Below are 24,192 nucleotides of genomic sequence, written 5' to 3'. Positions count from 1 at the left end.
TCAATTTCTCCACATCCTTCCCAACACTTGTTATTTTCCATTTTTTTCTATTATAACCATCCTGGTGGGTATGAAGTAGTATCTCATAGTTTTGATTTGCATTTCCCTAATGATAATGATGCTGATGTTGAGCATCTTTTCATGTGTTTGTTGGCCATTTGTACATTTCTATACCTTCTCTGGAGAAATGTCTACTCAAGTACTTTGCTATTTTTTATTTTTATTTTTTGTAGATTACTGGAGTTCTACAGACATACATGTAATATACACATATTATATATTTGTTATTTATCATACCTCATTATTCATATAGCAAAACATGTAAGTTGAGACTCAAGTGCTTTGCTATTTTTGACTTTTTGTTGAGTTATTGGAGTTCTTTATATATATAATATGTATACATTATATATATAAAGTGGTTATATTTATTATACCTCATTATTCACATAAGATCTTCTTTGATACAAATAACATAATCTTCTTTGATACAAATAACATCATTTATTTGTATCAAAGAAGGTCTCAACATATATTTTGTTATGTGAATAACGAGGTATAATAAAACAAACACAATCAAATACCTGTCAGAGTCTTGAAAATCTTTTTTATTAAGAAACCTACATGTGTTGATGGATGGTGATTTTACTCATTGTTGAAATATGCTTTATTACTACAGAATTTAAGCAATAACATATTTCTTTTCTTTCACTCATTTTCTCAATAAGTAAAACACTTTCCTTGATACTTCAAAAACTGAGAGGTGCTTTATTATGCTTACTTTCCAGTGGTTCTTTCTCTAAATGGGAATCCTCTGGTGCATCAAAACGACCTTCTGGTAACTTTGGCTTCTTAAGGGACTGTTTGACAAGTTCAGACTTTCCTCCTTGAGAAGAACTTGTTTTCCTCAGAGAATGACACAAAAGGGGTGATCCTAGAAGAGTGGAGATAATAGAAAATTAGGAGCTTTTCATTTATTCCACTTTAAACATTTATAAAATTTTGTTTATTTGTTTTTAGTTCATACATTCACATTTCTCAAAGTTCAAAAAGTACCAAAGGATGTAGAGTGAAAATTCTTCCTTCCTGTCCAGCCATTTCCCTTTCTGGAAGACCACCAGTTTGAAAAGAAGGGCTATGAAATAAATTAGTTAATCATTATCAATATTGTAGAAACTTATATTAAAACATTAATTCCTATCTAAAGCAATGCCAAAAAACCAGGAGTTCAAATATTAAGAGTAACTTAGTACAAACTTTTCAATGACAATATTTAGTATTCAAATCTCTAAAAGTCAGAAGTGGCTACATTTAAATCCTAATCAAGGTCCTCTTTTTCTGTCAACTAAAATTTTAAGAATACATCAAGTTGGGCACGGTGGCATGCACCTGTAGTCTCAATTACACAGGAGGCTGAAGAGGGAGGACTGCTTGAGCCCAGGAGCTCAATTCTAGTCTGGGTAACATAGTGAGACCATGTCTCTAAAAATACATTGTTTTATGGGGGAAAGAAGTCCCTATTTGATAAATGGTGCTGGGATAGTTGGCAACTATGTGCAAAGCAATGAAACTGAACCCCTATTTGTCACCACATACAAAAATTAACTCGAGATGGATTAAAGATTTAAATGTAAGACCTCAAACTGTAAGAATCCTAGAAGAAAACCTAGGAAACACTATTCTGGACATTGGTCTTGGGAAATAATTTATGACTAAGTCCTCAAAAGCAACTGCAACAACAACAACAAAAAATTGACAAATGGGACCTAATTAAACTAAAAAGCTTTTGTAGAGCAAAAGAAACTATCAACAGAGTAAACATACAACCTACAGAATGAGAGAAAATATTTGCAAACTACACATCTGAGAAAAGTCACATATCCGGAATCTATAAGGAGCTTAAACAACTCAACAAGCAAACAACAACCGCACTAAAAAACGGACAACAGACATGAAGAGACACTTCTCAAAAGAAGACATACAAGCGGCCAACAAACATATTTAAAAATGCTCCACATCACGAATTAGTAGATAAATGCAAATTGAAATCATGGGAGACCATGTCATATCAGTCAGAATGGTTATTATTAAAAAGTTAAAAAACAACAGATGCTGGTGAGGCTGTAGAGAAGAGGGAATGCGTATATACAGCTAGTGGGAATGTATCTTAGTTCAGCCACTGTGGAAAATAGTTTGGAGATTTCTCAAAGTACTTAAGGCAGAACTATCACTTGACCCAGCAATCCTGTTACTGGGGATATACCCAAAATAAAACTACTCATTTTTCACACCAAAAAGACACATGCACTTGCATGTTCACTGCAGCACTATTCACAATAGCAAAGACACAGAATCAACCTAGGTGCTCCTCAGTGGTGGACTGGATAAAGAAAATGTGGTACATATATACCATGGAATACTATGCAACCATAAAAATAATGAAATCATGTCCTTTGCTGCAACATGGATGCAGCTGGAGGCCATTATCCTAAGTGAACTAATGCAGGAACAGAAAACCAAATATTGCATATTCTTACACATAATTTTCTAATTCTACAGAGTGAAACACTGGATACTCAGGAACATAAGGCAACAATAGAAACTGGGTACTACTGTGGGGGAGGGAAGAAGGGGATGCAAGGGTTGAAAAACTAACTTTTGGGTACTATGCTCATTATCTGTGATGGGATCATTCATATCCCAAATCTCAGCATCACACATAAACCCAGGTAACAAACCTGCACATGTATCCCCTGAATCTAAAATAAAACTTCGGATTTTAAAATGTACTGGGTGTCTGCAATGTGTAAATGAGATCATTTTCTCTCTAGTTTCTAAAGAGAGTTGAACTTTCAGTGCTATGAAAGTTATACAAACCCTCACCGAGATAATATTCATAAGGGAAAAACCACAGGCAAAAAAGTGAGCTCAGTGTTAGGTGTTTTCAGCTTCCTAAAGAAATTGCTTTAGAAGCAGACAAATTTGGGTACAAGCTCCAGCTACACCCCTGTGGCAAGAATAATGGCCTCAAAGATAATCAGAATCCAATACCCAGAATCTGTGAACAGGTTTGGTTACATGGTGAAGAATTTTGGTAGCAGACAGAATTAAGGTGGCTAATCAGATGACCTTAAAATAGGGAGATTATCCAGGATTATAGGGTGGGTCAATGTAACCACAAGGGTCCTTTAAAAGGGAAGAGAGGTTGGAAGACAGACCAGACCCGATGCTGCAGGCTTTGAAGATGGAGGAAGGGGGCAAGCCAAGGAATGTCGGCAGCCTCTAGAAGCTAAAAGAGAGAAGGAAATGGATGCAGCTTCTAGAAGGAACATAGCCCTGCTAACTGCCTGGTTCCAGCTCAGTGCAACCCCTTCCAGACTCCTGATCTCCAAAACTGTAAAATGTGTTAAGCCACTAAATTTGTAGTAATATGTTATAGCAGCAATAGGAAACAAATGCAACCACTTACTAGGTGTTGGATGTTGGTCAAGTTACCCTTTCTGTTTCCTTTCCTCTGAATAGAAAAATCACAGTACCTATCACATGAGATTGCTGAATAAACGGGACAATTTATGCATTTAGTATAGTGACAAACAGTATTTATTGTTATTTCGATGGAATATCTGTAAGCCCTTGACAGCATTACATATGTTTTTTCATTACACATATTTTTCTCATATTCTAGTCATCACTACATAACCCAACCTCGTTTAAAGAAATAGACACAAACACATGCATACAAGTGGTTAAGATAAATGAATAGGTGTATGTCTGTGTATGTGTACACATTGAGTAAGTGCATCAATAACTTGAGCTTAACTCTGGGATGCATAAGTTAATTTGCGTAAGGGTTTCTGGTGAAGGACAGAAAACTGGATCTTGGGGAAAGCAAGGAGTAGCAAAGTGTAAGTTGGAGAAATTGGTCCCTAATATGACTTTGCAGACTTCTGAAAGACTTTATCTGTAGAAAGAGGGTTTACAAGGAAAAGTTGAAAGACAAGTTTTCTCAAGGAACTCTGAGGCCATTGGAAACACAAGCAGAACTATTTTTGTAGTCAGGTAACAGTGTGACACAACACAGGGGAAGATAATGCCCCTCATTTCTGTACAGTACAATATAAGATGGGACACAGTGCTCCTTAGTACCTACAGGTTTTACAGCTTTGGACACAAGCGTGTGCACATAAGTCTGCCAGGGGTGTTGGTAATGAAGCATATACATGTAGCTTTAAAGGCAGACCATAAGAAACAAGGGCGTGTCAGATGAGGAGTTAAGCCCAAGGACCACTCCTGTTAACTCTGCCTATTAAATAGTAGGTGTTGAGCAATAGTAACTGTATTCATGTTAATATTGCATTTTGGCTATCAGCAGACTTCTGACTACCTCGACTACATGGGAAATAGCTGACAAACTTAAAACAAAAGGCTCTTTTAACAACATCAGGAAATAACAACCACAAAGCCCATGTCTTCTACTTCAAGGGGTGGTTTGACTTTATCCAAACCTAGTTAGAATTGTGCTTACATGGACATAACAGACAAGAAGAAAACCTTCTAAAAGAAGAAATAATAAAAGCAAAAGAATGACTCTCTTTCTCTCTCTCTCTCTCTCACACACACACACACACACACACACACACACACAACACACAACCCAAAACTTTTCTCTGGTACTTTGACAAATCAGAAATGCCAAAACTCTACAGTCATAAAATACCTAAAAAGGTAAAACAAAACCAAACCCCCTCTAAATCAGAGATAGAACCTTTATGAAAGTAAATAATGATAAACTGCAAAGACAGTCCAGTGAGGTAAACACAAAGTGAAACGGCTACACTTCTTGTGTCTTTCTTTTTTGAGACAGAGACAAAAAAAATTAGCCACCAAACCCAGCTAAGTTTTTGTATTTTCAGTAGAGACGGAGTTTCACCATGTTGACCAAGCTGGTCTTTTTTTTTTTTTTTTTTTTTTTTCAGAGTCTCACTCTGTGCCCCAGGCAGCTGGAGGCCAGTGGCATTATCTCAGCTCATTGCAACCTCTGTTTCCAGGGTTCAAGGGATTCTTGTGCCTCAGCCTCCCAAGTAGATGGGATTACAGGCACCCACCAATACACCAAGCTAATTTTTGTGTTTTTAGTGGAGACGGGGTTTCGCCATGTTGGCCAGGCTGGTATCAAACTCCTGACCTCAAGAGATCCGCCTGCTTTGGTCTCCTAAAGTACTGGGATTACAGGCGTGAGCCATGGTGCCCAGCTTTCTTGTGTCTTTCTTGCCTAGAGCTTGGGATATAGAGCTTTCAGGACAGCAGGGAGATGACAGTCTCTTAAACCCAAGCAAACAGAAAGCGTATTAGAGGCCAAGACTCAGGGAGGCTCACAGACTGAGAAAAGAAAGTGAACCAGAAGATTTTTGTTGTTTTTTGAAACAGGGTCTTGCTCTATTGCCCAGTCTTTTTTTTTTTTTTTTTTTTTGAGACGGAGTCTCGCTGTGTCGCCCAGGCTGGAGTGCAGTGGCCGGATCTCAGCTCACTGCAAGCTCTGCCTCCCGGGTTTTTACGCCATTCTCCTGCCTCAGCCTCCCGAGTAGCCGGGACTACAGGCGCCCGCCACCTCGCCCGGCTAGTTTTTTGTATTTTTTAGTAGAGACGGGGTTTCACCGTGTTAGCCAGGATGGTATTGCCCAGTCTTGAGTGTAGTGGCACAATCATGGCTCATGGTAGCCTTGATCTCCTGGGCTCAGCCTCAGCCTGCCTCAGCCTTCTCAGTAGCTGGGACTACAGCGACGCATCACCATGCCCAGCTAATTTTATTTTTCGTAGAGATGGGCATGTCACCATGTTGCCCAGGCTGGTCTTGAACTCCCGAACTCAAGCAATCCTCCTGCCTCGCAAAGTGCTGGGATTACGCGTGTGAGCCACCACACCCAGTTGAAAGATTTAAAACATAGATAAAAACCACCTGGGGGATTTTGTTAAAATGCAGATTCTGAGTAGTTCTAGGTGGCATTTGTGATTCTTGCATTTTAACAAGCTTCCAGGTGATGATTATGCTGCTATTCCAAATAGCAAGGAACTAGAAGACAGTTAAGGAAGGAAAAGTATCTACTTTAACCTTGGTTCTGAGCGAAGATGTGAAAAAAAGAAGCCCCTCTGAGATTTTGAAGCCACTGGCTGACCCACACCTGTGTTTAGGCTTAACTACACACTAGCTGCATCTTCCAAAAATCCCTAAGCATCTTTTTTTTTTTTTTTGAGATGGAATCTTTTTCTGCCACCCAGGCCGGAGTGCAGTGGTGTGCCCTCAGCTCACTGCAACCTCCGCCTCCCGGGTTCAAGTGATTCTCCTACCTCAGCCTCCTGAGTAGCTGGGATTATAGGCGTGTGCCACCACACCCAGCTAATTTTTGTGTTTTTAGTAGACAGGGTTTCACCATATAGGCCAGGCTGGTCTCGAACTCCTGACCTCAGGTGATCCACCCACCTTGGCCTCCCAATGTGCTCGGAGTACAGGCATAAGCCACCGCACCTGGCCAAAATTTTTTAATTTATTATTTTATATTCTGAATCCTGTATACAAAATCTTTATTGTCCCACTGTTCCATTATACATTGATTCTACTGACTTGTTTGTGATGGCTTTGTTTCCTTGAATGTTTTTCTGGGATTCTCTCTGTGAGAATTCCATGAGACATATGTGGAGAGTTATTTTTCTTGAGAGGATTTGCATCTGCAAATCCGTGCCCACCAGCCTAATCATTTTTCATTGTCTCTTTTTGCTTACTTATTTTTGGCTTTGCAAAAGTTTTTGTAGGCCAGGCACAGTGGCTCACACCTGTAATTCCAGCACTTTGGGAGGCTGACGCAGGCAGATTACTTGAGGTCAGGAGTTCCAGACCAGCCTATCCAACAAGGTGAAACCCCACCTCTACTAAAAATACAAAAAATTACCTGGGCTTGGTGGCTGGCACCTGTAATCCCAGCTACTTGGGAGGCTGAGGCAAGACAATTGCTTGAACCAGGGGACAGAGGTTGCAGTGAGTGAGATCACGCCACTGCACTCCAGCCCAGGCGACAGAGCAAGACTCTGTATCAAAAAAGAAAAAAGAAAAGAAAAAGAAAAAGAAAGAGAAAAAAGAAAACTGATTAGGCCAAAAAAAAAAAAAAAAAAAAAAAAAAAAAAAAAAAAGAAAGAAAGAAGAGAAAAACATGGAAATTCAGAAAAACAAATCTAAAACTAAATAAAAAGACCAAATAGCTGGCCGGGCATTGTGGCTCACACCTGTAATCCTAGCAATTTGGGAGGCAGAGGCAGGTGGATTACCTGAGGTCAGAGGTTCAAGACCAGCCTGGCCAATCTGATGAAACTGTATCTGTACTTGAAATACAAAAATTAGTTGGGTGTGGTGGCGGGTGCCTGCAATCCCAGCTACGCGGGAGGCTGAGGCAGGAGAATCACTTGAACCCAGGAGGCAGAGTTTGCAGTGAGCCAAGAATGCGTCACTGCACTCCAGCTTGGGCGACAGAGTGAGATTCCACCTCAAAAAAAAAAGAAAAAAAGAAAGAAAAAGGCCAAATAGCTGAATAAATACAATTGGAAAGAGAATTTATGATCTGGAATAAAGTTTCAAAGAAATTATACAGAAAAAAGCACAGAGACAAATAAATAAAAATAATGAAAGATTAGCTGGGCACGACTGCATGACAGTGGTGCCTATAGTCTTAGCTACTCGGCAGGAGGCTGAAGTGGGAGTACGGCTTGTGTTCTGGAGATCAAGGGTGTAATGAGCTATGACTGCTCCACTGCTCTCTATCCTGGGTGACAGGTCAAGGCTCTGTCTCAGAAAAAAGTAAAAAGTGTTCCCAGAAGTAAAGTGGGACATAAGAATAGAGAGAAAATGCTTTTATATATAGACTATACAAAAGATTAGTAGCATATGCTTTATAGGTTTATCAAAATCAAATCCCACCCAACATACCTGTGCATGCAGGTGCACACACATACAGACCCAAGAGTCTGAACAGAGGAATGTAATTATATCAGTAATTATAATAAGGGTAAAGAGACTATCAGTGCAAAACAACAAAAAACCCAATACAAACAAACCAGAAACCAGCCATATGCTGTTTATGTGAGACGCACTATTTGCATGTTAAAAAAAAAAAAAAAAATCAGCCGGGCGTGGTGGCTCATGCCTGCAATCCCAGCACTTTGGAAGGCCGAGGTGGGCGGATCACGAGGTCAGGAGATCGAGACCATCCTGGCTAACACGGTGAAACCCCGACTCTACTAAAAACACAAAAAATTAGCCGGGCATGGTGGCGGGCACCTGTAGTCCCAGCTACTCAGGAGGCTGAGGCAGAAGAATGGTGTGAACCCGGGAGGCGGAGCTTGCAGTGAGCGGAGATCTCGCCACTGCACTCCAGCCTGGGCGACAGAGCAAGAATCTGTCTCAAAACAAAACAAAACAAAAACCACAGAAAATGGAAAAATAAGATAATAAGAAAAAAATGAATAAAAGATAACAATTTACAATGTAAAAATAATTTTCAATATATTCTTCATTTTTTAATTGATAAATATTACATACATGTATGGTGCACAGCATGTTTAAAAATATGTATATATTGTGAAATAGCTACATCAAGCTAACATATGCTTTAACTCACATACCTATCAATTATTTGTGATGAGAAAATTTAAAATCTACTCTCATCAATTTTCAAGTATACATTGATATTAACCATAGTCACCACGTTGTACAAGAAATATCCTTTGCATAACTTATAACAAAGAAGATCAACAATAAACAAAGGTTGGTGCTCTGAAAAGACTGAAAGTGTTCCAGCTTGGCCAGCAAGGCGAAACCTCGTCTCTACTAAAAACACAAAAATTAGCCAGACGTGGTGCGCACCTGTAATCCCAGCTAGGAGGCTGAGGCAGGAGAACTGCTAGAACCCGGGAGGTGGAGGTTGTGGTTAAGCAAGATCACACCACTGCGCTCCAGCCTGGGCGACAGAGCAAGACTCTGTCTCAAAAACAAAAACAAAAAAGACCAAAAAAGACTAAAAGTGTTGTAAAGCCTTTGGTAAGGTTACTATAAAAAAACAAGAGAAGGCAAAATAAATAATATGAGAAAAAGAGAGCACATAATTATATGGAGAGCAGAAAATTTTGAAAAAATACCAGAAACTTTATGCCTATACATTGAAACAATACAAAATGAAAACCTTTCCAGAAAAAGTTAACTTACCAAAGCCAACTTAAGAGAGGAAACCTGATAAATACAGCAATAACCATTGTAGAAGTTAAACAAGTAATTTAGTCTTCCCTCGAAGAGAAGAGCAGGTCCAGACAGTTTTGCAGGTGAGGTGCAACAAACCCTCAAGGAACAGATAATTCCAATCTTAAACAAAATCTAACAAAGAAGGGAAACGGGTAAGTAGAATCCTCAATACATTGTATGAGGCTAGAATAACTTTTTTTTTTTTTTTTTTTTTTTTTTTTTGAGACGGAGTCTCGCTCTGTTGCCCAGGTTGGAGTGCATTGGCCCGATGTCGGCTCACTACAACCTCCGCCTCCCGGGTTCACACCATTCTCCTGCCTCAGTCTCCCGAACAGCTGGGACTACAGGCGCCCACCACCATGCCCGGCTACTTTTTTGTGTGTGTGTATTTTTAGTAGAGACAGGGTTTCACCGTGTTAGCCAGGATGGTCTCGATCTCCTGACCTCATGATCCGCCCGCCTTGGCCTTCCAAAGTGCTGGGATGACAGGCGTGAGCCACCGTGCCCGGCCTTAGAATAACCTTCATACTAAAACCAGGGAAAGCTGGGCGCGGTGGCTCACGCCTGTAATGCCAGCACTTTGGGAGGCCAAGGCCAGCGTATCACGAGGTCAGAAGTTCGAGATCGGCCTGGCCAAGATATGGTGAAACCTCGTCTCTACCAAAAATACAAAAATTAGCCGGGTGTGGTGGCATGCGCCTGTAATCCCAGCTACTCGGGAGGCTGAGGCAGAAGAATCACTTGAACCCTGGAGGCAGGGGTTTCAGTGTATAAGAGAAGAAAATTACACGCCAATTTCTTTTTTTTTTTTTTTTTTTTTTTGAGGCGGAGTCTCGCTCTGTCGCCCAGGCTGGAGTGCAGTGGCGTGATCTCGGCTCACTGCAAGCTCCGCCTCCCGGGTTCCCGCCATTCTCCTGCCTCAGCCTCCCGAGTAGCTGGGACTACAGGCGCCGCCACCACGCCTGGCTAATTTTTTTGTATTTTTAGTGGAGACAGGGTTTCATTGTGTTAGCCAGGATGGTCTCGATCTCCTGACCTCGTGATCCGCCCGTCTCGGCCTCCCAAAGTGCTGGGATTACAGGCTTGAGCCACCGCGCCCGGCCTACACGCCAATTTCTAAAAAAAAAGATAAGCACAACAAATACATTATATTAAAAAATATAATCACTATGATCCTTTGGAATATTTTCTAGGAATGCAAGTGATTCACTATTAGAAAAATCTGTAACTTACCACCTCAACAGATCAAAGCAGAAAATGATAAACGCCTCAGTAAGATGAAGAAAAATCAATTCAGTAAACTTCAAGATTTACTCATCATTAAAAAACAAATACAAATACATAAACAAAAACAAAACAAAATCCCAAAACTCTACATAGAAAGTGACTTCCTTAACCTGAAAAGGGTATAACTGCAGCTACTACCACATCTTTTTTTTCATGTTCCATGAAATTTTATTTCACAAAGGCTTGGACTCTGAAGACCCACAGTTACGGATCACTAAATCCAGTAAGTAAATGTAAATCCAAAATAAAGAGTTTTAGCAAAAAAATAAGAAGGTGATTGTTTTGTTTAAAAGAACAGAGTTATTTGGGAGATAGCTAGAACTGTTCCCTGAGGATTCATTTATAAAACATGCTTTAATAGTTATTAGGAGATGGTGACTTAAAAAAAAATATAGCAGTTTTATCTAAATGACTGCAATATCACACCTTAATGATATAATACAAATGCATTCCCTTTATAATCATAAACAAGATAAGTATGCTTGCTGTCATCACTTCTAGTCAACATGGTGCTGGAAATCTGAGCAAGGAAAGAAAAACAAAAGAAAAAGATATAAGGATTAGACAGGGAGGGCAGGGGGCACGGTGGCTCACACCTGTAATCCCAGCACTTTGAGAGGCTGAGGCGGTTGGATCACTTGGCTAACGTGGCAAAACCCCATCTCTATAAAAAATATAAAAATTAGCCAGGCATGGTGGCGCACACCAGTAATCCCAGCTACTGGGGAGGCTGAGGCAGGAGAATCACTTGATCCCAGGAGGTGGAGGTTGCAGTGAGCAGAGACTGCGCCACTGCACTCCAGCCTGGGTGACACAGCAAGACCCCTTCTCAAAAAAAAGGATTAGACAGGGAGAAACTAGACTGTCACCATTTGCAGATGATATGAATGTCTATGCAGCAAAGTCCCCAAAATATGCAAAGTAAATTACTTAAATTAATAAGGTAATTTAGATACAAAATCATTAAGCATCAGGTTTCTATACGTAAACAATAGTCAGAAAATAATAAGATTTATTACAAAGTTATGGTTATAGTTATCAAGACAGTATCAGCACAGGAATAGACAAATAGGTCAATGGGACTGAAAAAAGAGCCAATAAATAAACGTATGCATATATGTATAAGTAAATTTGATTTATGATGGCTGACATTATATCATTAGGGGAAAGGTCCTATAAATACATGAATCTGGGACAAGTGTTTGACATGAAAAAAAAGAAAAATGGGTTCCTGCCTCACACCATACACAAAAATCAATTCCTGGTAGAATAAAGGCTTAAATGTGAAAAGCAAAACTATAAATTTTTTTTTTTTTTTGAGACGGAGTCTTGCTTCGTCACCCAGACTGGAGTGCAGTGTCCGGATCTCAGCTCGCTGCAAGCTCCGTCTCCCGGGTTTACGCCATTCTCCTGCCTCAGCCTTCCGAGTAGCTGGGACTACAGGCGCCCGCCACCTCGCCCGGCTAGTTTTTTGTATTTTTTAGTAGAGACGGGGTTTCACCGTGTTAGCCAGGATGGTCTCGATCTCCTGACCTCGTGATCCGCCCATCTCGGCCTCCCAAAGTGCTGGGAATACAGGCTTGAGCCACCGCGCCCGGCCAAAACTATAAATTTTTAAGAAGAAAATATAGGAGACTATGTCTATGACTTTAGAGCACAAAAGAGTTTCTTAGACAAGACCATAAGGCAGTAACAATAAACAAAAGGACCAAAACAAAATTTTACAGATAAAATTATAAACATGTTTATTAAAAGATACCTTTTATATCGAAGCTGCATGATTGTACATGCAGAGCCATTATTCTATTCTGCCTAGTAGTGATAGAAACAAACCACAAATTGAGATATTTGACACCTACATAACTAAAAAAGGTTTAGCATACAAATACTTGTAAAGAATATAAATAAGAATCTGTTAAGAAAAAAGGCCAGGCGCGGTGGCTCATGCCTGTAATGCCAGCACTTTGGTAGGCCAAGGTGGGTAGATCACCTGTGGTCATGGCAAAACCCTGTCTCTACCAAAAATACAAAAAATTAGCTGGGCGTGGTGGTGGGCGCCTGTAATACCAGCTATTTGGGAGGCTGAGGCAGGAGAATCGTTTGAACTCGGGAAGCAGATGTTGCAGTGAGCTGAAATCTTGCCGTTGCACTCCAGCCTAGGCAACAAGGGTGAAACTCCGTCTCAAAAAAAAAAAAAAAAAAAAAGGAAAAGAAAAGAGAAAAAGGTGTTTCACAAAATGTTGATATTTGAAAAGATGTTTTACTTCTTTAATCAGAGAAAAGCAAAATCACAATGAGGTGTCATTTCATCACCCTGTAGGCAGCCAAAAATAAAAAACTTAGACAAAATTAAGTTTTCGCAAGTTTGTGGAACAACACGAACTCTAATACACTGCTGGTAGAAGTGAAAATTGCTATAGAATTAGAAAATGCCGTTACACCTTGGCATCATGTTGTAAAATTGAAAAGACCTACACCATACTCCAGGAATTCCACTCCTTCCACTAATGCACAAGTAAGGTACACAAGAATGTGTAGCAGCCAATCCTGGTGTTTCTAGAATTACTCAAATGTCCTTTGAGAAGGGCATTGGAAAATGTATCATAGGTTCACACAGTTGAATGAATAACTACAACCTCATACATCAATGTGGATCAATCACAAAACACAGTGTTAGCTGAAAAAAAAAATCAACAATATGAAACCATTTCTACGAAGATTTAAAACACCGTTGCGCAGGTGTATCAGGAAGCAGCACATAGAGACCTCCTTGGCAATGGAGACTATTTCTTAAATTGGAGGATGAGTTCATAGATGCTGGTTGTGCTTTATAGCTTACATGTGTGCTACATACATATATATGTGTGTGTGTGTATATATGTATGGAATACTTCATAATTGTTTAAAACTAGTTAACGGGAGACGTTGAATGAACCCTACAAAATTTTAACTTTATTACCTTGAGGTTTGGATAATGTGGGACTTTCACTTTCTGTATTACTCATTTCTGGACTATTTAAAACTTATACAATTATGTAAAATGTTTGTATTTGGGGGAAATGATTGCTCAAAGGAAAACAAATTGCATAGAAATCCGGAGCCATTTATTATGAGGGCAATAATTATTGTTTTCAACTTGCATAACTTCTCCAGGTGTCACAAGTTAAAATTGTGTTTTGCATAGTCTGGGCTGCTAACTGAATCATCTTGAGAAAAATTTCCAACCACAATGGGTTTAAAAATATTGGTTTTACTGAAAGCATGAATGCTTTTTCTCTACGAACAATTCCTGGCTTCATCTAATTTACGTTATACTTATTTGCCTTTGGCTCACTTCTGCACTTTTCCCCGTTTTTAAAAGATAAACTGTAAACTGCCACAAATCCTGGACCAGGCGCGCGGATTCCTGTAAATAATGATATAAATAAATAAGTAAATCAACGACTCCCATTCCCAAAAGGCCTTCTTTTCCATTTTTCTCAGGGGCATCAAAGTGCAGTGTGCCCTGAGAGCTCCCACAGGAACGACCCGGAACGTCTGTGGTCCTGCTGGGCCACCGCGTGCCCGGCAGAAAGCGGACGTCCGGGCGGGGGTAAGGGCATTAGCGATCTTCTCGCTCTAGTCCCACCCGAGACCCCAGGCGCTGCAAGGACCTGCCCAGGCCACGGGGTGGGCATCTGGGCGGGAGAAGCTGGGCAGCGCCTGGCGCCACCGAACGTCCGGGACACACGCGGCTTCCTCCGCTGGAGAGTCCTCTCTCCGCGCCTGGGCCTTCACGACCCCTCCCGCGACCTTGGCCCCGAGGCCAGGTGCTTACTTGCCGCTCTCCACGCAGTGGCCGAGACCCGGCTAAGCAACCCGGGAAGCCTCGATAGGGTCATGGCGCCGACTCCCTGAGCCTCCGCGCAGGCGCAAAGCAGTAGGGGGAGGAGCAGGCGGCAGGATCCGGAGCCTTCCTGCGGGGGCTGGGCCTCCGTGGCCGGCTTTAGAAAAGGAGTTAGAGTCATTCCTAGGCTCTTTCACCAAGAAAGACTCAAGCTACCTTGAACCCAGTATTAAAACGCCAAATCCTTGCTGAAATTAGAAGAGGGAATAATTACGTTCATGCCTGTCAGTCTAAGCCGAAAGGTCCCGTGGAAGATCCCTTTTATAGTTTACAAAGATTGAGCGCCTTTTACTCTCTTACGTAAAATGCTTCTTTTACCTAATTCTCCCTGTTTTGTGTTTTAAATCTTTGTTCAGTCAGCTCCTAGTTCGTCCATTCTGGGCGACTAACCAGATGATATGAAAGGCGACATTTTTGAATGAGGTGCAGAGTAAGAGAAGGCTCTCCATCCAGGCCAGGATCCAGTGCAAGGAGTTCTGCCACTTGACCCTTATATCCCAACAGCTCTAACAGTGTTGAGTGGTATGTGGCAGACCTGGATGCTTTGTGCAACTCGTGGAAATCTTTACAGAATCATAGTGAAGGCCCCCAGAATTCTGGAATTGTATCTTTTCTTTTTTTAAAAAAAGTTTCTGGCTAGCTATTGGGCCTTGGTAGTGTCTGACCATGTGACATCAAGTGGCTATGCGATCGAAGTTTCTCATCATGAACTGAGAATTATCTGGTTCTCCTAGATAAGGAGATCTTTTCACGAAAAGAAAGTGGGCCGGGCATGGTGGCTCGCTCCTGTAATCCGATCACTTTTGGAGGCCTAGGCGGGTGGATCACCTGAGGTCAGAAGTTCGAGACCAGCCTGGCCAACAAGGCAAAACCCCCGTCTCTACTAAAAATACAAAAATTAGCCGGGCGTGGTGGCGCATTCCTGTAATCCCACCTACTCGGGAGGCTGAGGTAGAAGAATCGCTTGAACCCGGAAGGCGGAGATTGCAGTGAGCAGAGAACGTGCCACTACACGCCAGCCCTGGAGACAGAGCAAGACTCCCATCTCAAAAAAACAAAAAGAAAGGAGAGAGAAAGTGAGATACACAGAACTGGGCCAGAGTCAAAACCGAAACAGTTTTCATTTGTAGGGAGCTCACAGTCCTAAGGTCATGCTTTTGACCTTTAGCTTATAGCTACAGTTTAATGATGAATTCCTTGTGGCTAGTTGACTGAGGGAAAAACTCGAAGTTGGATGATGGCTTTGCTTAATAAACTGGCCCGGCTGGCAACGGACTGCTTTTCATATTTAGAGCCTCACTTAACAGAGGCCCTGAAGGAACAGCAGAGGGAAAAAAAAATTATTTCCAGCATGCATAACTTAGCTTATTTATTTTATGTTTTTACAGGCCTGCGTCACCACACCTGGCTGATTTTTCTATTTTTAGTAGAGACGGGATTTCGCCATGTTGACTAGGCTGGTTTCGAACTCCTGGCCTCAAGGGATCCACCCCTCTCAGCTTCCCAAAGTGCTGGGATTACAGTGTGAGCCACCGCGCCTGGCCAGAATTTAGTTTATCTTGTCTTGTATGCTTTGCCTAAAAAGAGATACAGCTTGAGATAAAAATTTACATCATTTCATAGGCAGTGACTGGTTTGTCAAGTGGCTAGGAACTGGGAATGTAAACGTTTTGGACTAGGTCTTTGGAAGAGGGCCTCTCAAAGTAGCCCCAGAGTATGAAAACATTTGGGTTCTATTGAATGTTAAAAACCAACAACAACAAAAAAGGCTTCCATTGCAGAAAGGCTCTTAATCAGAACAAGATTATTATATTAGTTATCTATTGCTGCCTCACAAATTATCCCAAAATTTACTGGCTTAAAACAATAAACAGTTATTCTCTGACAGTTTTTGTGGATCAGGAATCTAGAAGCCAGAGTGACTGTGGTTCCGGGTCCTAAATGAGGTTGCGGCCGAGCTGTTGGCTGGAGTCCCAGTCTCATATAAATGCACAACTAAGGGAGTATCTGCTTCCAAGCTCGTTCACATGATTATTGGCAAGATTTGGTTCCTTGTGGACTTTGGACTGGAAACTTTCTCAGTTATTTGTTAAGTGGGCTTCTCCAAAGGCTATCTTGCAACATGGCAGCTGGCTTTCCACAGGACAAATGAACTAAAGAGCAAGGAAGACCCCTCAAAATGGATGCTCTGACCTTCTGTAATCTCATCTCGGTAGTGACATCCCACCACTTCTACTGTATCCTATTATTAGGTCCAGCCTACTCTCAAAAGGGGATTACACAGGGGCTGCAACAGTGACCCATTCTGTGGACATCACTCAGCCTCCTTCCCCCACAACAGCTGTGGACTCAGTAACAAGGTAGCCATGGTGGCAAGAATAGAGACATACATGTACTTTTAACACCGTCTTTCTTCTGTCATGACTGCTTGGCTACTACCACTACTTACCAACTGCAGTGACCAACTTGATCCCCTGATATACTTTTATGTGGCCTGGGTGGCAGGTCTGACAATGAAATCCTACTGTTATGAAGGAGGATTTATTCTTACAGGAATAAATTTATTCTTACAGGAACAGACAATTATTCTGCATTTAGAGTGCTTTCCTTGATTTATGCTTGCTATATACTCCACCTGTGGACTTACTGAATACCTTAACACACTACTCCATGTTTAATACAATATCCTACACAACATTGCTTCTTACCGAAGAACTCATTTTCCCGTGAAAGATGTAAAGCAGGGGACTAATGCCTGCGGGATTCACAGTCTTATGTATTCCATCATCCAAAAGCAACCGATTTTATGAAATGACGGACAACCTTATTGAAGGTTGTTTTGGAACCAGGTGAGAAAATACACTTTGGGATACTGCCCTAAAGGATTTGTCATATTTTCCAAATGAATTAACGGTATTTGGTGATATCTCTTCTGTTGACAGAATAACAGAGATCAAAGAGTAGAAAAGGGTCTGACTTCTTGCTATTGCGTTTGACTCACTGATATATTTTGCTTTCCATTGTGGGAGAGGAGAGACAAGCTCCCATGGCCCCTGAACATGCCTATATATTATTACTGAGTGTGCCAGACTGCAAGTCTTATCCATCTCCTGATACTAAGCAGTTTCTGTAGCTAGTCATATAGGCACCTAAGTAGGTCAAGGCAGTCACGGCATTACTACCATTTAACTGCTGCTACCTGGGGGAGAGAGACTAGCTTGTTTGTTGTTTGTTTAAAAACCGCTTGATTCTTGATCCTGGATTCTTCTGTAATGCAACCCCCAATGTGCATATACGTCATCTGGCCCTCTGCATCACACTGTGGGAATTGGGCTACAGGAACTGATGCAAATATGCGAACACTCTGGCTTCTATTATCCTGTCAGCATCCATGAAACTGCAGCAACCTAGCCTGTAACCTTGCAAGTAGGATAAAATCTCAGACCCTTTACTGCGCTTGCCAGCCATCTCTGTGACTCCAGGTTCTGTTGGCATAGCAATTTTTGTGCCCAGCTGGAATTGCCACTCAGCCATTTTGAACTCATTCCTCTAGGTAAGGTTAGAGAAAGTGGTGATGATGCTAGCTGGAGTGATTGTCCCTGATGACCATGGAGAAAAGAGAGTAGGGAGAAGAGTATAACCAGAAGTCAGGGGGTCTCCTGGAATACCTCCTCGCAATACCATGGTTTTATATTTTATTTTAAAAAATACCATGCTGAATGGTAAAAGTTACATATAAGACGATTACAACCATATATCGGCAAGACCACCCACACCTCAGAGCCTCTGTCATCCACTGGATACATAAATCTGATCAGCAGGGGTGCTGGTTGAACACAAAGAAAACAGAAAATAGTTGGCAGTGGTGAGAAGTCATAACCATCCAGATTCACGACCAGTGACAGGACTGAGTACTGTATTTGCGATGTGTTATTAGAGAAATTTGGGACATAAAACGTGATGCTGCTTTTACACTATCCTGAAAATTTTCATTCAGTTGGTCTGTAATAAGGTCCTGGAATGTGTATTTTTAAGTAGTCCAGGTAATTCTTACCATGGACACTTGCAAAGAACTGTTCTATTTTCTTCCTCACTGGCTCATGCATGTCTATAAAATTTTCTTATTTCATGTGTATATATTTATTTTAGTTGGGGGTCTCCCTGTCACCCAGGCTGTAGTGCAGTAACTCACTGCAGCCTGGAACTCCTGGACTCAAGTGATCCACCCACCTCAGTCTTCCAAGTAGCTGGGACTACAGGTGCATGCCACCAGGCTCAGCTAAATTATTTTGTAGAGATAGGGTCTTGTTATGTTGCCCAGGCTGGTCTTGAATTCCTAGCTCAAGCGATCCTCTCACCTCAGCCTCCCAAAGTGCTGGGATTACAGTCATAAGCCACTACACCCAGGTTCTTTCCTCTCTTATCATACTGTTATGATGTATAGGGGTGGGGGTTAGGTCACAATTTTGTTTATGAGTTGCAAACTATTGAGATGAGATTATTACAGAATCAGAGAACATCACACTGAGGTCCTGGACTTAAAACTGGATGAGGGATAGTAGTACTATGTCAGAAAGATGAATTTTCAATGTGTACATATGGAGAGAGAATTATGCTTGCAGATGTTGGGAAGAAAAAAGATGGACTACATTACACCTGATGTGTTTATATTTGGTGCTGTCATCAAACCAATTTCCTATGTTTGGTTAACCTTGGTAGAATCAAGGGTCCTATTTTCTACTGTGGAAACTAACGAGGTCAGATACACCTGCTGTCTTTGATGCCTGACAGCCCAAGCACTGGCACAAGACTTAAACTTGGTCAGTTGGATATTCTACTACGCTTTGAATCTGAAGTAATAAAACAAGTACTTGAAATCCAGTTTTCAGGGTCATCCTGGCTAGAGAAGAATACAGTCGTTTAGGTCTTTTTGAGGTCATCAGAACTTGGCTATGATTTTGGTCATCTACTTTCCTTTGGCTTCTATTTGTTTTCCAAACCTGGCTCTCCAGCCCTTCCATCAATTCTATGCTACCTGATCCTCTTCCAATAAATTATTTTTCTGCTTAGGTTGATTATAATTTTTTTGTTGTTGTTTGCAACCAAGAACTCTTACTGGTATACTTCAATGAGATTCTCTAAAGTAAGAGTCAGTAATACCACTTCAGATAATCGTTTCCTCTCTCCCCTAGAACTGCACCCCATCTCCCACAGTCTGAATTTGGAAGTGAATAGTGTGTGATGGTTTCCCAGATAAATCAAATAAGTTAAATTTGTTAGATTTTAAACCATGAACACAAATGTGCTTTTAAAACTGTATTAAAATAATCAAAAACTAATCAACCAACTATGGTTAGAGCAATCTCCACTACAAATACTATTTATATGATTAAGAACGAGTCATTTGATAAACCTGAAAATTATCCAAACTTAGAATATGCACATTTCAAACTCAGAGCCAAGATACAGGAATATAAAAACTGTGCTTGGCAAAAATATGTGGTGGCTAATTAATATATTTACATTTTCTAGTTATAATGCACTTGGGATATTAGTTTATGAAAATTTTGAGTACTTTCTAAAAAGTAAATAATTATCAATAGCAATCAAAATTATTTTAACTGTAATACTTAATATATACAAAATATGTAAATTACAAAAATACAAAGGCTATAAGTTATACAATTAGGCTGGTCTATCTTGTAAATAAAATATATATACCTCTAGTATTCTGAGAATAAGCAAAGGATTACAAGTGTTGTAGCTGTTCCTCCAGATAGCCATTTGTTCATTTATTAACACCAGAGGCAATAACACAACGCTAAAAATAAACATGCATCAATTGTACAATAAATACTTACAAAAACCTCTGTCTGTCACAATTAGTGAGTGCAAACAGAACTTATACCCAACCTTAGTGCATTTTTATTTTCACAAGTAAAACAGAAAAGGAAAATAGTGAATTTAATGCTATTCAGCACCTTTAGTAAAGTCAAAAGACTCAACATCTCCATATATCAAAAACATTTGCATCTGTATCACCAAACATGTAAAGTTAATTATTTTGTTCCATTTTTAACATGAATTATTTTATTTACATTACTTTTTAGTTCAATAAATTTTAACAATATTTAAAAATTATCTAAATTCATAAAAGTATTTCATAAATTTCAACATTTAATTATTATGTACATATAAGGAAGTCCATGAAAAAAGTTAAAAGAAAATGTAGTCATAAAGTTCAAGCAACATTACCAATTTAGCAAAAATTCCAACCAAATCAAGGCAGAGGGCATTCAAACATTCAAAAATCTTTATCTGCTGCCAACATGAACAGGAAAATTTCCAGTAATAAAAGTCAGTATGAGAAATAATGTTGAAATCACCAGTAGAAAATATATTTTAATAGGCATGACGTATGTTTAAGCAACAGTAATGACTTTATAGAAAACTTTTATGACACTGTCATATATGAACTACCTGGTTTGATTGTATGATAAAGGTGTATTTTAGAACTACAGAAGTTGATTTCAAAAAATATATTGTAGCAGCCATAATTTTATTTCCAGTTAAAACACAGTAACATGTGAAAAGTAAAATTTATAATTAACTAAATAATACCCCCAGTATTAGAAAATTTTAAATCTCACGCTATTCTAGCAATAATGGTCTCTAATATAATGTAGTCTGATGTAAGAATTGTGGAAAGCCGATAATAAACAATCAGACATAGGTATGGGCTTAAAGTTTCACTGAAATACTTAGGTAGCAAAATATATGAAAAAGTAATAGAAAAGTAAAAAGATAAAATTAAAAAATATTGCACAGCCACATTACCTAGAAAGTAAAGTTGATGTTTAAAAAGCACTAAACATGGATGATATAAATTATCTTCCATATAAAAAGGTATAAATATTTCTTAGAACTTATCAGCATCTACATTTTAATATAATACATTATTTGAAACATTGTTGAATGAGGTAATTGTCCAGTCGCTAACAATGCTTTTATACTATTGGAAATATTTGAGGGCAGCAACCAGAAAGAATTTCTCTAAAAAGATTTCCGAATCAAGAACAGCTATATGTGCAGCTCTCCCAATGAGTGAATCAGCTGTATTGGGCAATGCATTGATGACATTATAGCGAACCAAATTACAGTCCTTGCTTTGCAGAACTGGGCGAAGCAAATTGTGGATCATTTCGGAATAGATCTGCCCTGTGGAACCAACAGAAAAAAGGAAAATTAGTTCACATAAGTAACTGAAAAAAAAAAAACCTATGCCAATTTTTAGATAAGTTATAAAATTTAGTTACATTATTTCCATATAAAGCAGAAAAATGGCTGTTTTTAAAAAGGTTTAATTTTCCTTCAACTATCATTTTTGGGACTGTTTATAGAAAATATAAGTAATCACATTATCTAGTCAAGTGGAAATAACAAATTTATTATACATTATTCTTGAAATTTGAATTTTTTTTTTTTTTTTTTTGAGACGGAGTTTCACTCTTGTTGCCCAGGCTAGAGTGCAATGGCGTGGTCTCGGCTCACTGTAACCTCTGCCTCCCAGGTTCAAGCGATTCTCCTGTCTCAGCCTCCTCTGTAGCTGGGATTACAGGTGTGTACCACCACACCTGGTTAATGTTTGTATCTTTAATAGAGTCAGGGTTTCACCATGTTGGTCAGGCTGGTCTTGAACTCCTGACCGCAGGCAATCTGCCCACCTCAGCCTCCCAAAGTGCTGGGATTACAGGCATGAGCCACTGCGCCCAGCCGAAATTTGGTATTTTTAACTCAAAGCAATGCCTATAACAAAGAAATAATTTTCTTTTAACATTAAGTCACTTATAACTCATTAAACAATTATGAAAATAAGCCAGCCATGGTGAGACATTTTGATAAGGCAAAATTATAAACTTGGCCTACAGCAAATACTTTAAAAATGTTTCCGTGGCAGTCAAAACTTCCAAATTATTTTAAGAAAGAATAGCAACCTCCTATAGTCAGATGAACAACGTGAGCTTGGCTCAAATAACAAACAGGATCTTTTGTTTGGTCTGCGGGTTTCTTTAGTACTTGTGCTCCTCTCTCCTTATTTTTGGCTAATTTTTTTTGTTTTGTTTTGAGACAGGGTGTCACTCTATTACCCAGGCTGGAGTGCAGTGGCATGATCACAACTCACTTCAGCCTCCACATCACAGGCTCAAGCGATCCTTCCATCTTAACCCTCCTGAGTAGCTAGACCACACAGGCATGCACCACCGTTTAAATTAGCCTAGCTAATGTTTTATTTTTGGTAGACATGGGGTCTTGCTATGTTGCCTAGGCTAGTCTCAGACTCCTGGACTCAGGTGAGCCTCCTGCCTCAGCCTCCCAAAGTGCTGGGATTACAGGCATGAGCCACTGCGCCCAAACTACGTTTTGCTAATTCTTACAATGGATTTACTGAGGTCATACTAAGCACATAAAAGATAAAGATGAGAACGCATCCACATAAATGTATAAACTGCCTTCTAAGGGGCAAAACATAATGCTTATGCACTACTATATATTAGTAAATGAGTACTAACAGTGTCCATGGAACCTGTGAGCTTTAGAGAGGTAAATATTAAACTTCAGAGGACAGGTAGGATGCGGCCTGAGGAATGACAAGAAGGGAAAAGTACACAGAAGCACAATCAGATAGAGAAGAGAGGTGTTTAAGAGAAAGACTGACTTAATATATACTCATCAAAAACTTTTTACTCCCACCTCTCCTCTTAGTTTTCATTGTGAGTCAGGTTGGATTTGTGGTTCCATGCTATTTTAAAAATATGTTAATACGGGAAGAGGTCTAAACATATCTTCATCATTTGATTTCCCCTGTTCCCCAATGTCACAGAACCTTATTGTTAAGATAAGGGACATTTATCTAGTTTCAGCTACTCATCTGAAGGTTAAGCCTCTTCTGAATTTTTTCCTTAGGTGGACTCTAGCCTTTGCTAGAACAGAAGTTAAGAAAAGGTTATTTTGATGTCACAAATGTACAATAAAGGAGTACTTACCATGTACCAGGCACCATGTTAGGCACTGCCAATAAAAATGTGCTTAAGAGAGTTCTTGCCTTAAGGAGCTGTTCACCATCACAATGTAGAAAAATAAAGAATTAAGAGTTTAAAATCAGCCTCATTCCAAAAACGGATTTGAGGCAATAATGAGAGGTAGGAGATCAGGTGTTTTTTTTTTTTGTTTGTTTTTTTTTTTTTTGAGACAGAGTTTTGTTCTTGTCTCCCAGGCTTCAGTGCAATGGCGCAATCTCAGCTCACTGCAACCTCCACCTCCTGGGTTCAAGCTATTCTCCAGCCTCAGCCTCCCAAGTAGCTGGGATTACAGGTACTTGCCACCATGCCCGGCTAGTTTTTGTATTTTTAGTAGACGGGGTTTCACTATGTTGGCCAGGCTGGTCTTGAACTCCTGACCTCAGGTGATCTGCCTGCTTCAGCCTCTCAAAGTGCTGGGATTACAGGCGGGAGCCACCACACCCAGCCGGAGACCAGGTTCTTGACCTAAGTCTGTAATTAACTAACTGACTTTGGCTAAGCCACTTAGTATCTCTGGGCTTTAGTTATAAAATGAGCAAACAGGACTCAAGTTTCCTTCTGGCTCCAAATGGCTATAATTTAAATTTATTTTGTTATTCACAAATAGCAAAAGAACAAATAAATAAAGTCTTTATCATTTACTATCGGTAAAGAGGGGCAAA

At 40.0% G+C, this 24,192-nt stretch overlaps 3 protein-coding genes across 16 annotated transcripts in view; all 3 read right to left on the bottom strand.

The window, feature by feature from the left end:
* The window catches only part of SDHAF4 (succinate dehydrogenase complex assembly factor 4), a 170,897-nt gene that overhangs the window by 16,953 nt on the left and 129,752 nt on the right, over positions 1 to 24,192 (bottom strand). The window contains exons 2-3 of the mRNA XM_050789727.1: positions 14,382 to 14,477; positions 779 to 931 (exon numbers count right to left, since the gene is read on the bottom strand). Of these exons, the coding sequence (XP_050645684.1) occupies positions 779 to 931; positions 14,382 to 14,445 (217 nt within the window). The 5' untranslated portion in view covers positions 14,446 to 14,477. The remainder of the gene's footprint in view (positions 1 to 778; positions 932 to 14,381; positions 14,478 to 24,192) is intronic.
* SMAP1 (small ArfGAP 1) overlaps positions 1 to 24,192 on the bottom strand; it is a 428,466-nt gene that overhangs the window by 277,043 nt on the left and 127,231 nt on the right. The window lies entirely within an intron of this gene.
* The window catches only part of FAM135A (family with sequence similarity 135 member A), a 134,340-nt gene continuing 130,359 nt past the window's right edge, over positions 20,212 to 24,192 (bottom strand). For all 14 annotated transcript variants that reach the window (XM_050789692.1, XM_050789702.1, XM_050789699.1 and 11 more), the window contains one exon: positions 20,212 to 21,668. In XM_050789692.1, the coding sequence (XP_050645649.1) occupies positions 21,463 to 21,668 (206 nt within the window). In that variant the 3' untranslated portion in view covers positions 20,212 to 21,462. The remainder of the gene's footprint in view (positions 21,669 to 24,192) is intronic.

Source organism: Macaca thibetana, chromosome 4 (assembly GCF_024542745.1).
Source record: "Macaca thibetana thibetana isolate TM-01 chromosome 4, ASM2454274v1, whole genome shotgun sequence".
NCBI lineage: Eukaryota > Metazoa > Chordata > Mammalia > Primates > Cercopithecidae > Macaca > Macaca thibetana.
The sequence above is the reverse complement of the archived record's forward strand: the minus strand, read 5'-3'. Positions and strand labels throughout refer to the sequence as shown.